Below are 14,685 nucleotides of genomic sequence, written 5' to 3'. Positions count from 1 at the left end.
CCTCCGAGATCTCTGCGCTCCTCCAATTCTGGTCTCTTGTGCACCCCCGAATTTCATCGCTCCACCATTGGCAGCCGTGCCTTCAGCTGCCTTGGTCCTAAGTTCTGGAATTTCCTCCCTAAACCTCTCCGCCTCCTCCACCTCTCTCCCCTCCTTTTAAGATGCTCCATAAAACCTACCTCTTTCACCTGTCCTAATATCTCCTTATGTGGCTTGGTGTCAAATTTTGTTTGATAACGCCCCTGTGTAGCACCTAGGGACGATTTATGACATTAAAGGCGCTATATAAATGCAAGTTACTGTTGTTGCTTTGGATTAGCAGATAGTCAGGATGCCATATGTATGCTGGTCTCCGCCAGGTAGATGGCTGCCTGAGGCTATTGAAACCACAGTAAAGGAAGGCTTTGAAAACTAAGGCGGGGCATTGGCTCAGAGCTGCTGTCAACTCAAAGCCACCATTCCACTGAAACGAGGACAGAAACCAGCATCACCTCCTGTGTGATGACAGAAGGCACAAGTGCCCCGGAGGATGAGACATCTGTCAGTGGCCCTGTGCCACCTATCCAACCTATGTTGCAGTCACTTACTGGGAAGGTTGGTGCGTCTCCTTCCGCCAGTAGCCATGGTAACACACAACGGTGACAAAAGCAACCAGCTGAGCACATACTGAGAAGGAGCACATGGGCCTCGCGAGCTAGAAGTACTAAATACAGACAAGTGTATCAAACACTATGATGACTGTCCTCCCTGGCCTGTGCACATCTCATACATTTTGCCAAAATTATACCGATAAACAGGAATGAAGTGGATGTGGGTCTTATGTTAGTATGCACAATGTGAGAAGCATTGTGAGTGTTTGTTCAGTGGTCATATTGGTTGCATTAATATTGAATGTTAAGAATAAAATATTTAAAAAATATATATATAACTTCTCTCCAGAGAGATGAGGATGCATTGTACTGTATTTTAAAATAAGGTAAGAATTTGTTTGCAGTTTATCATATTGTCACCATCAAGGCACAAGGTTTAATGTAAGGTTTTCAATACTCATGGGTACACATCAACAATCTGCTTAGCAAAAGACAGGCAGCAATGGCCTTCATCCCAAGGACACGCTTTAAAATTCAACGTTCAGCAGATGCATGTTAGTTATTTAGCATGCAAGGGACATACTTTGAACTTATGACTTTAAGAATTGTCACAAGTGTGCAATAAAAGCAGACTTGCGGACTTTCAATTTTCTGACAGATATGCAGGCTCGTGTGTACTTATAAAATGCTGCACTGTTAGTCCATTCTGAGAGTAAATTCAGTATTTTTATAACAAACTTTTCCTGCCCTTCAGTTGTAATGTACCTTTTATTGTTGTGCATGTTTTTGATTGTACCTCTAAAACCATTTAAGCACATAGTTATTAGGATAGTAATGGCAGTCACCATGGCTGATACATTGCTGGGTAACCGGAATTTGGGCCTGAAGAGACTCTGGGTTCAAATGACTAATCATCATTACACTACTAACGTCAGGTATGGCCGGGCTTTATAGACTATCCCAGTCATAGTGAAACACAAATTTTGCACCAATCAGTGGTTGTAACAAGGCCCCGGAGGGCCCTGGTGCAAGAATAGGTTAGGAGCCCCTTTCCCAATTCCGAAATCCTCTGGTGGGGTGGTGGGAGGCTGTGGAGCAAGAGCAAGATGTCTGATGAAGAGGTATGGGTTCATGAGAGTTCTTCATCAGCATGTGCTGGGTGTAAATCGGAGAGTGCTGTTATACTGTGTTAGCGCAGTTTGGTTCTCCAAGCGCAGGTCTTGCACAGATAGCTGCAATGGGTCTTCCTGGCAGCATTTCTTGTTGAGTCCTGGCAGCTTTACATTTGGTTTGCAGCTAGCTGTGCAAGATCTGCACTCCCCAGCGACACTAGTACAGTTCTGGTGCAATACTAAAGTAGAGTGAACACAGTCTATTCCACTGTTTACGGTCTCTTTAAAAGGGTTGCTCAAGATAAAAGACTTTTTAATTTCAATCTATCCCTGTATAAAAATGTTCTACTTTCAGTTTCATGTTTCACATTAACAATGGAAATAGTCTGTTCAAGGCTAAAGGCAGAAAAACATTGAATCCAGCAATTAACTACTGAGAAAGTAATTTTGCAGCTCAAGAGATTTGAGTTTGTCATCCTTTGCTCAGAAATACCACCAATATTAGGACCCAAGGTACATCCTCCTCACTCAACAACTATGTTGAACAAATTGGGAGTGACAGTAAGTATCCCCAAACTGGCTGCAAAAATGAGAAAGGACCCAAAATAAAAAGGAGCTAGTATATCTATCTGGTAAAAACTGTAGCCTTGATGTTCTAGCAGTGTCGTTGCAGCTTCGAAAGTGAAGTGGTGTGAAACTTTTGCCTCCTGTTTTGACTGTTTGCCTCCTGTTTTGACACCTCCATAACTCCATCCTAAATCCCAAGGCAGATGCTTGCACCTCTGGTGGTGAAACAGGGGTGCCCAGCAAGTGGCCCCCTTCTGTCCTGAGAGTATGCGCCACAGGCCAATTGGGCCAAAAAGCCTAAGGCAAAATTCTTTTCACAATCTTCTTTCCCTCAATGTAAGGTGCTAAAAATGGTTATTGATTCCCTTGGGATTGATTACCCTTTACGTCATGCTTGGTGGGGCCCATTTGCAACCGCTATGCCTGCTCTCTGCAGATGTAGGTATTGATGATCCCAAGACCAGCGTATCTCCTGGGATTTATGGAAACACCCCCAGACGAGTCTTCAAACTGCTGTTGAGACTTGGCGGGGGTGGGTAGGGAGCCAATCAGAAGAAGCTAGAAGCACCTGGATCTCGACCGTTAGATCTGACCTCAGGTCCCAGAACATAGGAATCTTCTCCACCATGAGGAGAGTCGAAGGCCATGAAAGAAGGAGACGTATGGTCCACCAAGCAATGCTCTGAAGGAACATGCTACAATGAATGTATGCAACAGCCCAGATACAGTCAGTGGGGTAAAGCAAGATCACGTAGATGAGGAACTGTCACTGAGCATAGAGAAGCCACAGGGTAAATATGTTGCTGAGTTGAGGCATCAGAAATATCATTCCCAAGGAATAGGGAATAAGGATTATTGTCTCATGGGACCTGCCATGAAATGAACAACGCTCACAGAGCATCATACACATCTGGGGTCACTTTGCAGTTTCTCAGCAGATATGAAGCAGGCGGGTGCCACAGATGCAGAGTCCAATGTTATCCTCTGCTGCACAATCTAAGGGGGATTGTCTTCCATGCAGTGCTTTCCAGAGAGAGTGGTATCTCCAGCAACATCTACATGCATACCCCTTAACCACCAGGCCATCAGGCCTGCAGGTCAATCAGTGTATCACAAGTGGAAGTCCGTAAGGGGGACCCCGAGCTTCCGGTCGCCTGTCATTTTAATTCACCGCTCCATTCCCACTCAGACCTCACTGTACTCGGCCTCTTGCATTGTTCCACGGAAGCTCAGCGTAAGCTCGAGGAACAGCACCTCATCTTCCGATTAGGCACTTTACAGCCTTCCGGACTCAATATCGAGTTCAACAATTTCAGATCATAACCTCGGCCCCTATTATATTTTTATATATTTTTTATCCACACTTTTGGTTTGTGCCTTTTCCTTTTTTTCTCTCTCCCACATGGCAGCTGTCTCTCACTCTGCCAGCGCATTTCACACTTCATCTAGAGCCATTGTTTGTCTCTTTACCTGTCCTATTACCATCTCGTCTCGCCTTGAATATCTCTTAATGTCTCCTCACCTCTCTCAGACCTTCCCTTTTGTTCTTTCATCCCCTCCCCCATTTCCCAGCCCCCAAACTTGCTTTTTAATCTGTTTCATTTCCTGCTTTTTTCTCAGTTCTGACGAAGGGTCTTCGACCTGAAACGTTAACTCTGTTTCTCTCTCCATGGATGTTGCCTGGCCTGCTGAGTTTTTCCAGCGTTTTCTGTTGTTATTTTGGAAGCTTTTACTGTTGGACTTCAGACTGTAGAGCATCATATGGGGATAGCATTGGTTGCCATAAAATCCAGAGCAGCAGCTTGAAGGGCTTTGAGGGTAACTAGTACACTCTCTCTCAGAGTTTGAGGGAAATCAGCTCTGTTCTCATGGAGATTGTTGGACAACAGTATTCTGTTCCCAAATCAGTTGGGGCAGCTGAAGATCACAGTGACAAGGCTGCATTCATTCAGGCCAACAGCACCTCAGAGATCTGCAGATAACATCCCCCCGCACCACCCCCCCCCCCCCGCCCCCCCCACCAATTTGTTTTCCCAAGTGGAAGCAACAGAGCAGAGCCAGGCTGTCGATGATCCAGTGAGAATACCTCAGCCTGTCGCCAGTCCAGTTTAGGACTTAATGTTGTGAATCAAGAACCGCCACTGTCCCAAGTGGCTCATGATATTTCTGAGTTGCCATCAACATCTTAGTATCTTGGCCCTCAGCTGGTACATAGATGAATGTCAGAATAGGCATCAGGAAGACTAGAAAGTCACAAGGAGTATGCTCTGTGGAAATCTTAGTACATATCGTTAGTGAAGTAAGTTTTTTGCCATTTTTGGAATGGTTGATGTTGGTGATTTTGTGTCTTTTTGAAGACATTAAACAAGAAAGTGACCTGTTGAACTGCCATTAATGCGCTGATTTTGTGTTTTCCAGATAGGGCTGCATTCAAAGAGGAACAAGGGGATTTCATGTAAATGAAGGGTGGGCAGGACAGAGATTCTCTATTAAGGGAATGAGTGTTTGATAAGCAATGGTTTAGGCCTCACTGTAGGTGTCCTGAATAAGCCTTAATCACAGCTCTTGTTGCTGTCGCTGTTGGTTCTGTCGCTTCCTCTTCTTGTGGCTGATCTTCAACCTCCAGTGTGTCACTAGCTCCCTCTCCCTCCTCCTTTGGCATTTCCACCTTGATGCTTTTTGGATTGTAAAGTTCTAGAGGACACAACAGCCACCACAATTATAGACACCATTCTAGGAGCATACTGAATTGTTCCCCTGACCTATCCAGGATCTGAACTTTCCTTTTAGCATTTCTATTACTTGCTCTACCTGAATTCTTGTTCTCTTATGAGAGTCACTGTATCTCTCGTCAGCTGCATTGGTGGTCCTGAAAAATCATTAGCTATGGGAGGAAAGGATATCCTTTGTCCCCAGGGAGCCATGCTGGTATTTCACAGAATCACCGTGCTTCATTTTGAAACGTAGGTATCAAAGCTTGACTGCTGGAGTATAAATGTATCATGACAGTTGTCTGCTTGGCATTAATGTGAAGAAACTGGTGAGCTAGCATCGTGGACTAGTTGCATAGTGATGGAGTGAAAACCCTTTGGGGGAAAAATTCGGTTGCTTTGCACCTCCTAAGAGGGCGCTAACGGGGCGCAAAGCAACTAGCGCCCGGGTGCGGCACCGCCAACTCCTCCCGTGAAATTCAGCGGGAGGTTAGTGGCGGCGGTAACTGTTAGCGCCCCGCTGCGCTGCGCCCCGGCCGCGATCTTCGGTAGCGCCCCCCTGACTTACCGCCGGACGCTATGTCCACTGGGGTCAGGGGGGCCTACCTGCGGCCGGGGCGACGCTAGTTAAAGGGGAGGTGGCGGGCGGCCATTTTTGTTGCTGGCCGCCTGCCAGCACCTGCCCCCGTTGGTGTCCCCAGCCCCCGTGAAGCCCCCCCCCCCGCGGGGTGCCGGCTGCTCTCCGTGAGCCCGGCACTCCTCTTGAGCTGGGCGCTGGGACGTGCTGCGCCAGGCCCCTCCCCTTTGATAAGGGGAGGAAGGCCTGCAGTACCGTGGCGTGACGTGCTGCATCCAGTAGCGCCCCTCCTCCCTCTTGGGGCGCTACCTGGGAAAATCGGCCACAGGGGCGCTAATTTTTCGGGGGGTTACTTGCGAAGTTAGTACCCCAAAGGGGGCGTGACTCCATTTTTTCCCCTTTGTGTTTGTGTAGTGATGAAGGTTTGCAATGGGACAGCGGTGTGACTGCAGCCTATGGCACCAATAACCTTGGAAAAGTCTGCTACACTGCAGAACTGGGCAACATGTTCATTCAGTTGTTTTTGAGCAGTATCAATCACAGAATCACAGAAACTCCACAGTGCAGATAGAGGCCATTTCGGCCCATCGAGCCTGCACCGACACATATCCCACCCGATCCCCGTAACCCCTGCACCAACACATATCCCACCCTATCCCCGTAACCCCACGTATTTAATCCCCCTAACACTAAGGGTCAATTTATCATAGCCAATCAACCTAACCCGCACATCTTTGGACTGTGGGAGGAAACCGGAGCACCCGGAGGAAACCCACGCGAACACGGGGAGAATGTGCAAACTCCACACAGACAGTCACCCGAGGCCAGATTCGAACCCGGGTCCCTGGCGCTGTGAGGCAACAGTGCTAACCATGTTGATGAAGATGCCAGTCCTGGCAAGCAGACCAATCGTGACTTACCGAACACCGTTATAAACCGCAAGAGGACTGAATATGGCAGAAGTCACCTGTCGTCCTTTAGAATGAACCAGTGATATCAAATTTCAGTGCAGTGGTTATCTCCTCCACTATGGAAAGTGTAGTCCAAACTGGTCTACAGCCCATATTTTTAATATCCGCCCACCTCCCTTCCTCCCTTTTCTGTTTCTCCTATTTACCAATCTCTTTTTTCCCAACCTGGAGAATGGGCAGATATGTTGAAAAAAATCCCACCAAAGTTGCTAAGCAATTGGCTGTCAGCGGTGTTGTCACCCAGCTCACTCTGAGATTGAACACTGACTCTATCCAGTGGCCTGGCTGAAATATGATCAATCACATCACAGTTGCAGTAAGTTCATTACAATGACAGGCATTGCTCCAGTTCTAACCACCGACCCTCTGGTTTGGCATCCAGTACTTCACCACTGTTACTGAGTTCCCAACAGTGGTGATATATAGCAGGTGGCCAGTGAATATTTTCTGGTTTTTGTATTCCTATAAAACAAGTTCTCTCGACAATGATTATATTGGCGATCAGTCTTACTTTTGTTCCTTCAAGAATTAAATAATTACACTTACATTTCCATGTGTCTTCTAGCTACCATGGAGACAGACAATAGGAAAGACAATAGCACCGATTAAAAGCTTCCTGTAATATTTTGGAACTTTCCTACCAACCTAATGCAAATGGTAATTTCTGTAGCACCGCGATTGCACAGTGACTGGTGGATTATGTTATGCGTGGGTTATGCAGGAAACTCTCTTTTAACCGGCACCTAAAAAATATATATATAACCGGAAATCTCTGTTAACCGGCAAAATTCAGGAGTAGGTTCAGGTAAGTTTTACTTCATATTAGTGGCAGTTCCTAGATCTGTGGCTGTGTAACTGGGGTTCCTGCACTTGTTGCTAAGCAACAGGGACGCTTGGTCTGTGGCTGGAGTTCCTGCACATGTTGCTAAGCAACAGGGAAGCCTGGATTTGTTGCCGTGTACCGGGCTCTCATACCTTTTAACTATACCTCTCTGTAATCCGGACTTTTTGATAAACCGGCACCACGCCGGTCCCGTTGGTGCCGGATAATGAAGAGTTTCCTGTACTTAGAATCAAGGCTCTCGTTATGTGGTATTCTCCTGTGTCAAGGAGTCCTGGATCCCATCTTCAGTGGATAATATGCACTTAGTACTCAGGCCTTTTTCAGGCTCCACATAGTAAAGGATGACTTTTCAAATAAAAGAAAATTTCCATTCTGCCACGCTATCATAGTTTCTCAAAACAGTAGCAGAGGTGATGGATCTTATTTAGTCAGGATGCTATTTTTAGATACAAATAGTTGGAGAGAATTTAATTTACGATTATTCAAGTTTGTCATCTAAAACAATAAAGTGAATGCTCCTTATTCTTTCCAAGGCTCTGTTAATCTATTTCTCTTTTTCCTTGTCAATAGATAAATGTCTCCAGTCTCACACAACACTGCATTTCCCATTAAATAATTTCTTGGTTTTGGATGGGCTAATGATGAGTGGACGTAGGTGAATGAAGAGCTATTACCTTACAAGGTCAATGACTCTCTCTCTGGGAGCTGTGCTGACAGGCTCATCATTTATCTTTATTATTTGGTCACCTGGTATCAGCTTGCCTTCAGAGGGCCCACCTAGAAGAAAAGTTAAACATGACATTAACCTGATGCAAAGTGCATGCATATACAAAAATTCAAACAGCTATATTAGCCAATATTTTGGAAAATAGCACCATGCTGAGATGTTGCTTCTTATTTGGGAGCATCCCTGAGACGTTTGCCTGCTCTTTACTATTAGTGCTATGAGCTTTTAATCACTTGTTACACTGGGCAGAGACACAAACTAACACTTAAAATTAAATGGGGGAAATCCATACAAAAGCAAAATACTGCGGATGCTGGAAATCCGAAATAAAAAACAGAAAATGCTGGAAAACCTCAGCGGGTCAGGGAGCATCTGTGGAGAGAGAAACAGAGTTAACATTTCAGGTCGATGAACTTTCTCCAGTTCTCATCGACCTGAAACATTAACCCTGTTTCTTTCTCCACAGATGCTGTTTGACCCGCTGAGTATTTCCAGCATTTTCTGATTTTCAAATCAAATGAAATCAAATCAACTTTTATTGTCATTGTTAGTGCACAAGTGCAGTACAACGAAATGTAGGCTTGCGGCTCCCGAGAGTGTATATTTGGATTAAGACATTTAAACATTCAACATACATTTGGCTTGTAGTATATTAACATAAATATGACCATAATAAAGTGCATTGGCAGATGTGCAGGCTTTAGAGTTTATTTGTGGAGTTCAGTAGGATGACAGCCCTGGGAAAGAAGCTGTTCCTAAATCTGGTCGTATGGGTGCGAATGCATCTGTAGCGTCTCCCAGATGGTAGGAGGGTGAACAGACTGTGGCTGGGGTGGGTAGGGTCTTTGATGATGGACCGTGACCTCCGTAAACAGCGTTTCTGGTATATGTGCTCTATGGTCGGTAGCCGGCCCATATATTATATGGGGGAAATCTGTAATGAGTTTCCCTTCTGAGGTAAGCTCCTATATATCCAGCCCCTTAGTGAGAAAGAAAGTTCAGTCTTTGGATACATCCATAGGCACTGGCATTGCTTGGGCAATTTGCAAGGAAGATCACTGGAGTGACAGTCCTTCTGACACTTGCAAACTCTTCTGATACAATAGTGCCACATAGAAATATCAGGGGCTTGATCTCAGGCCCCTAAGGTGGCTGGACTAATTGCAGTAAAGCTACAAGGTCACTCAGATTAATTGCCACTTTAAGAACCACAGCCACAAGTCTCTGTCTCATTACCCCATATTAGGTTGTCAGAATAAAAATAAGAGGTGACTAAGACTTACAGTGATTCTTTCCTTCATCGAAGAGTGCTACTAATTAAACCAGTGTGTAAGCAAAGCTAAGGCAATAAAAAAAGGACTCGAGACAACTGATCCCAGAGCATGTATTGTATTTTTTTCATCCTCACCTGGAGTAACAGAACGCACAACAACAGGCTTCTCACTGCCCGCGACAAACCCAAACCCTAGTACTGGATCCCGCTTCATCTCTATCTTCCGGGAGGCTGGCTGGATAACCTGGCTTCCCTCGAGTCGAGGGTCTTCAAAGCTCGTCGACTGGGTCACATGGCTAGAAGAGGGCAAAGAGAGAGAATTCTTTTGGATTACTATAGTTTTTCGACTAGTGAATACCTATCTTTGTGACATTTATGCTATGATTAAACTGACCGCACAATGCAAAAACCAGCGCTCCTAAATCTCAATCAGAAATCTGCCCCTTCGCGGTCAGAGCAAGTGCAGGAATCTGCTGCCCAGATGGCCACATGGCTGCCATCAATGACCCCCTCTAGAGTGGTGACATTGGGCAGCTGCATCATGCTCCCGTTGCTATTCAGTGGGAAAAGAGAGAGTTTTGGCGGTCCTGACTTTCACATCAGTTGTCTGTTTCTTATATGTGTTCCAGCAGGTTGGCTGATATTGCAGATGATTGCTATGCTAGCCTGGATGACGGAGGTCAGCTACAGGTGCCACTGCAGCTGATAGAACAGCTGTGTAGCTGGTTTCATGCTGGCTGCCATCAACAGGGCCTATAGATATGGTTGTTTTTTTTCCCTTTTGCTAATTTTCTTCCCTTCCTCCTCCTCTATTGAAGGTACTGACTCCTTGCTGGAGGTACAGTTCGATCAGTGTTGGGCACCTCCGGTACCTTGGCCGAGTGGCCATTCTTCATGTTTAAGCCTTGACATTGACTTTCAGGAGCTGTATTACTGGAGAGACACGATAGCCAAGCCCAACCCTTTCCTCACCCAATGTCCACTTCCAGTCGGGGTGGATGGATATCCATTAGGAGCAGGAGTGCTGGCTTATTTTTCTGCTCCTTTAACCCAGAAGTACTGAATCCATTGATAGCACGGCTGCTGTCAATCCGGCTGAGCTCGGCTAACTCAGCACAGACCAGAGATCAGATTGAGACTCCCTCTGGTCTTTATGGCTCAGCCATTCACTGTCTTAACCAACTGAACAATCAGAGGAGCTGGGACTCATATCTTCCTATCACAAGTGGGTTTGAGCACTGTGTAATATGAAGGACACACAGTGATTCATGTCATGAAGCACCTAGTGTATACTGCCTAGCAACATGAGAAATCTAATCAGAAAAGTTTTATTAATCTGACAGGACCTTTGATTGCCACCGAAAATATTTCTACTGATTTTTTGTATAGTTCCAGACTTGTTGGCAAGGCTGAGAGGATTCTAAAGTGAGTTGCTATGCCTCAGTTTTAGAGATTCTAAAGATTGTTTTAGCTCCTTCTTTTAGTGGTATTGTAGGAGTCTACGTACTCCTAGCAAAAAATACTGAACTCGGAGAGGTTCAACAGAAAAGGTTTAATTGTTGAGGCTGCATGCTGAACACAAAATGGAGTCAGAGACTACACAAAGTACGACTGCCTTTCATCAGTGCACAGCTTCGACTGCCCCTCCCCCGCTCTGGGCTTAACTATGTTGCAGATCGAGTTTCTTAAAGGTGTGATCCTTCTTAAAGGCATGACGCCTGATTTATAGTCTACGGACCGGAAAGCGGATTGTGTCCTTTCTGTGATCGGTACGCCACAGTATCACCATTACTTTCTGGGTAACGCCAACATGGATATGACAATACAGGCAGTATAATAATAAACCTTCTTAAAAGGGCTCACCCAGACTACAACATAATCCTAAATGTGATGAAAGGAGGCCAATTTAAACCTTGTGCACGTGCTCACACTTAATTTGTTCACATGTTCTATTTTTTTGGGAAATACTGGTCAGAAGCAGTCTGAGAGACATTCTGAGTGGAATTCCAGCTGTTTGATAATGTCACAAACTTCCATTCAAGGGGCACCATAAATAAGGAAAAACTGTTGTGGCCCTGAAATACCTGGGGCTGGACAAAAATGAAAAGACCAATTTCCGCCATTGTGAGGGGAGGGGTCGGACTATGGGGCAGTTCCCGGTTACACTGGGATTCATCCCATTTCCTGTGACCCATTTAAATTCTGGTTGGTGGGCCATGGTCAGATCTTCTGTCTGCCCCGTCTACACCCAGAGATCCCATACTAAATCTCAGAGATGAGGACATTTGCATGGCTGTAACTAGTGGGGTGCCGCAAGGATCAGTGCTTGAGCCTCAGCTATTTACAATTTATATTAATGACTTAGATGAAGTGACTGAATGCAATGTATCCAAATTTGCCGATGATACAAAGCTAGGTGAGAAAGTAAGCTATGGGGAGGACACAAAAAGCCTGTAAAGGGATGTAGACAGGTTAAGTGAGTGGGCAATAAGATGGCAGAGGGAGTATAATGTGGAGAAATGTGAGGTTATTCACTTTGGTAAGAAGAATAGAAAAACAGAATTGGGGAAAAATTCCAGTAGATGGCGCTAATGTGGCATTGAGAGCTGTAACGGCAGCTACTGTTGAATCCAGCACCGCACGCCAAATCCGGACCCCCATAGCGCTGTCGGTAACAGTGATCACCGGGGACTTCAACGCCAGGGAGATCATGATGTCAGTGAATGTGCAACACTCACTTAATGCCTGATCTGCCAAATTGCTTCCTGACACTTACCTCACCACCTGGAGTTAACAACGACAGGGAGAGCTGGCGTGCAGCAGCGGGAAGCTGGCTCCAGGGATGTTATTTAAAGGGATCAGCCCCAATCACTCGCACCTGACAGGTTAGTGAAGTTTCAGTACCTGTGTGTTAGTTCCTGATATTGCAACAGTTTTATTTAGTGATTTGAAGGTTCTTTGGTATCAGGAGTGTTGTGGCAAGTAGAAAAGTGCAGAATTTATTCTTCAAAGATTCAACCTACAACACTTGCTAAAAGTCACTGGAGCTGTAATGGCAGTCCACCTCACCCTCCAGGATCTACGGCTGAGGGAGCGGAGGCAACGAGGAAGATGGGAGCATGTGCGCAGAGGGAGGAGGAAGAAGACGAGGAGGAAGAAGACTAGGAACAGGAGGGAGGGAGGAGGCAGCCAGACAATCGGGCTTCCGGATGGGTGGTCCATGACTGGCTCATCAGACTCCAATTTGAATGAATGAAACCCCAGATCCCCGTTGCTCACCACATCCCCATCATATCATCCCTGTGTCATGTCATATCACAGCGTCCTCCTGGGCACAAAGATGAAATGAGACCACAAAATATTCCAAACTCTTAATAAATGTATGTATAAACATATCACACATATCACATGCATTCTAATAACGAATGACTCTTGTGCCTGCCACAGTTGAATAGCTGCTATTGTGTGCAACGTGTGTGATGTGGGTGTGAGTGTTGCTAGGTAGAGATTGTTGGTGGGTGAGTGCTGGGGGTGTGGTGCATTGAGCAGTGTGTGAAGCTTGTGGTACAGATGGTGATATGTAGCATTTGTTGAAGTCTTCACTCGCCCTGCCCACCCGTGTGAGCTTGTTAAAGTTATTCCTGCACTGGGTGTGTATCCTGGGGACCACAGTGCTGCCCGTGACATGGTCTGCCACATCCTTCCGCATAGTGTGGCAGACTTGTGGTGAGGGCCTCCTGCCAGTTGGTGGGTACAGGACCGGCAGCCTTCTCTCCACCGCTAAAACCAATGCCTCCAAAGCTTCATGGGAAAACCGGCGGGCTCTCTCCCTGGGGTGGCAATCTGCCATCAGGATTTATAAATAAGTGCTCCTTCTCTTTGTCCTTCTTCTTATGGTTGTTGAGGCAGCTGTACACCCAACAATGCTGAGAATGAGGTACTGCAGCATCAATGGTCCTCCCCTTTAAGCAGTGAAAAAAGCCTGTGGCAATCATGAGTTGCGATTAGACTGCCCCTGATATTAGTCCAGCCTTGATTTAAGACTCCAATCATTTTAATGAGGAGTGAGGATGAATTTTGCATGTAGTCTAGATGATTTTCATCTGGTGCTAATTCACCATTTTTTGTCTAAACACTGCCCATTCCTTGGCTATAACTAATTAAATGTTGGTGTTCAGAGAGATTTAGGTGTCCTTGTACAGGAAACACAGAAAGTTAGCATGCAGGTACAGCAAGCAATTAAGAAGGCAAATGGCATGTTGGCCGTTATTGCAAGGGGGTTGGAGTATAAGACTAAGGAAGTCTTGCTACAATTGTACAGAGATTTGGTGAGGCCACATCCGGAGTACTGTGCACAGTTTTGGTCTCCTTATCTGAGGAAGGATATACTTGCTTTAGAGGCGATGCTCCGAAGGTTCGCTAGATTGATTTCTGGGATGAGAGGGTTGTCCTATGAGGAAAGATTGAGTAGATTGGGCCTATACTCTGGAGTTTAGAAGAATGAGAGGTGATCTCATTGAAACACACAAGATTCTGAAGGGGATTGACAGTGTAGATGCTGAGAGGTTGTTTCCCCTGGCTGGAGAGTCTAGAACTAGGGGGGCATAGTCTCAAAATAAGAGGTAGGCCATTTAAGACTGAGATGAGGAGGAATTTCTTCACTCGGTGGGTTGTGAATCTTTGGAATTCTCTGCCCCAAAGGGCTGTGGATGCGGAATCGTTGAGTATATTCAAGGCTGAGATAGATAGATTTTTGGACTCGAGGGGAATCAAGAGATATGGAGATCAGGTGGGAACGTGGAGTTGAGGTCGAAGATCAGCCATGATCTTATTGAATGGCGGCGTAGGAGACTCCTGCTCCTAATTCTTATGCTCTTATGGCTGTGCCAGGTGTGCGATACCCAAATCGATCTGCCTGCCGGAATATTGGAGCACCAACATGGAGGTCCAGTGAGGCCCCAAAGAAACTCCTGACCTAATGGACTTAACAGGCTTCTCTTTACAGGCCATTTCCAGGATGAATTACCTTTCCCTAATAAAGGTCTGGCACCTTTATACAGGGTCCAACAGGACTCACAACAGCTCTTAGCTGGCATGAATTCCCCTGAGGCCTACAGAGGGCATAAGCCTCAGAATTCCTGGGGTAGCCCAGGCGCTCCCCCTGACATGCCCCCTTGATGTACTTATTGGCTGTGAATGCTTTGGGATGTCCTGAGATCGTGACAGATGCTGTATAAATTACATTTAATTTTTTTTTTCTTATCTGGCAACCACTTAGAGTCTTCCTTAGATAAAATTTAAATCAAGAACTCG

General features: G+C 45.8%; 1 protein-coding gene across 4 annotated transcripts in view; it reads right to left on the bottom strand.

Annotated features, from left to right (window-relative positions):
* Positions 1 to 14,685, bottom strand: part of LOC147107338 (FERM and PDZ domain-containing protein 4-like) — a 506,420-nt gene that overhangs the window by 124,069 nt on the left and 367,666 nt on the right. For all 4 annotated transcript variants that reach the window (XM_086006256.1, XM_086006260.1, XM_086006258.1 and 1 more), the window contains exons 3-4: positions 9,508 to 9,668; positions 8,047 to 8,149 (exon numbers count right to left, since the gene is read on the bottom strand). In XM_086006256.1, the coding sequence (XP_085862382.1) occupies positions 8,047 to 8,149; positions 9,508 to 9,668 (264 nt within the window). The remainder of the gene's footprint in view (positions 1 to 8,046; positions 8,150 to 9,507; positions 9,669 to 14,685) is intronic.

Source organism: Somniosus microcephalus, chromosome 14 (assembly GCF_052327205.1).
Source record: "Somniosus microcephalus isolate GS21.2 chromosome 14, FLI_Smic_1.0, whole genome shotgun sequence".
NCBI lineage: Eukaryota > Metazoa > Chordata > Chondrichthyes > Squaliformes > Somniosidae > Somniosus > Somniosus microcephalus.
Note: the sequence above shows the minus strand (reverse complement) of the source record. Positions and strands in the feature narration are given on the sequence as shown.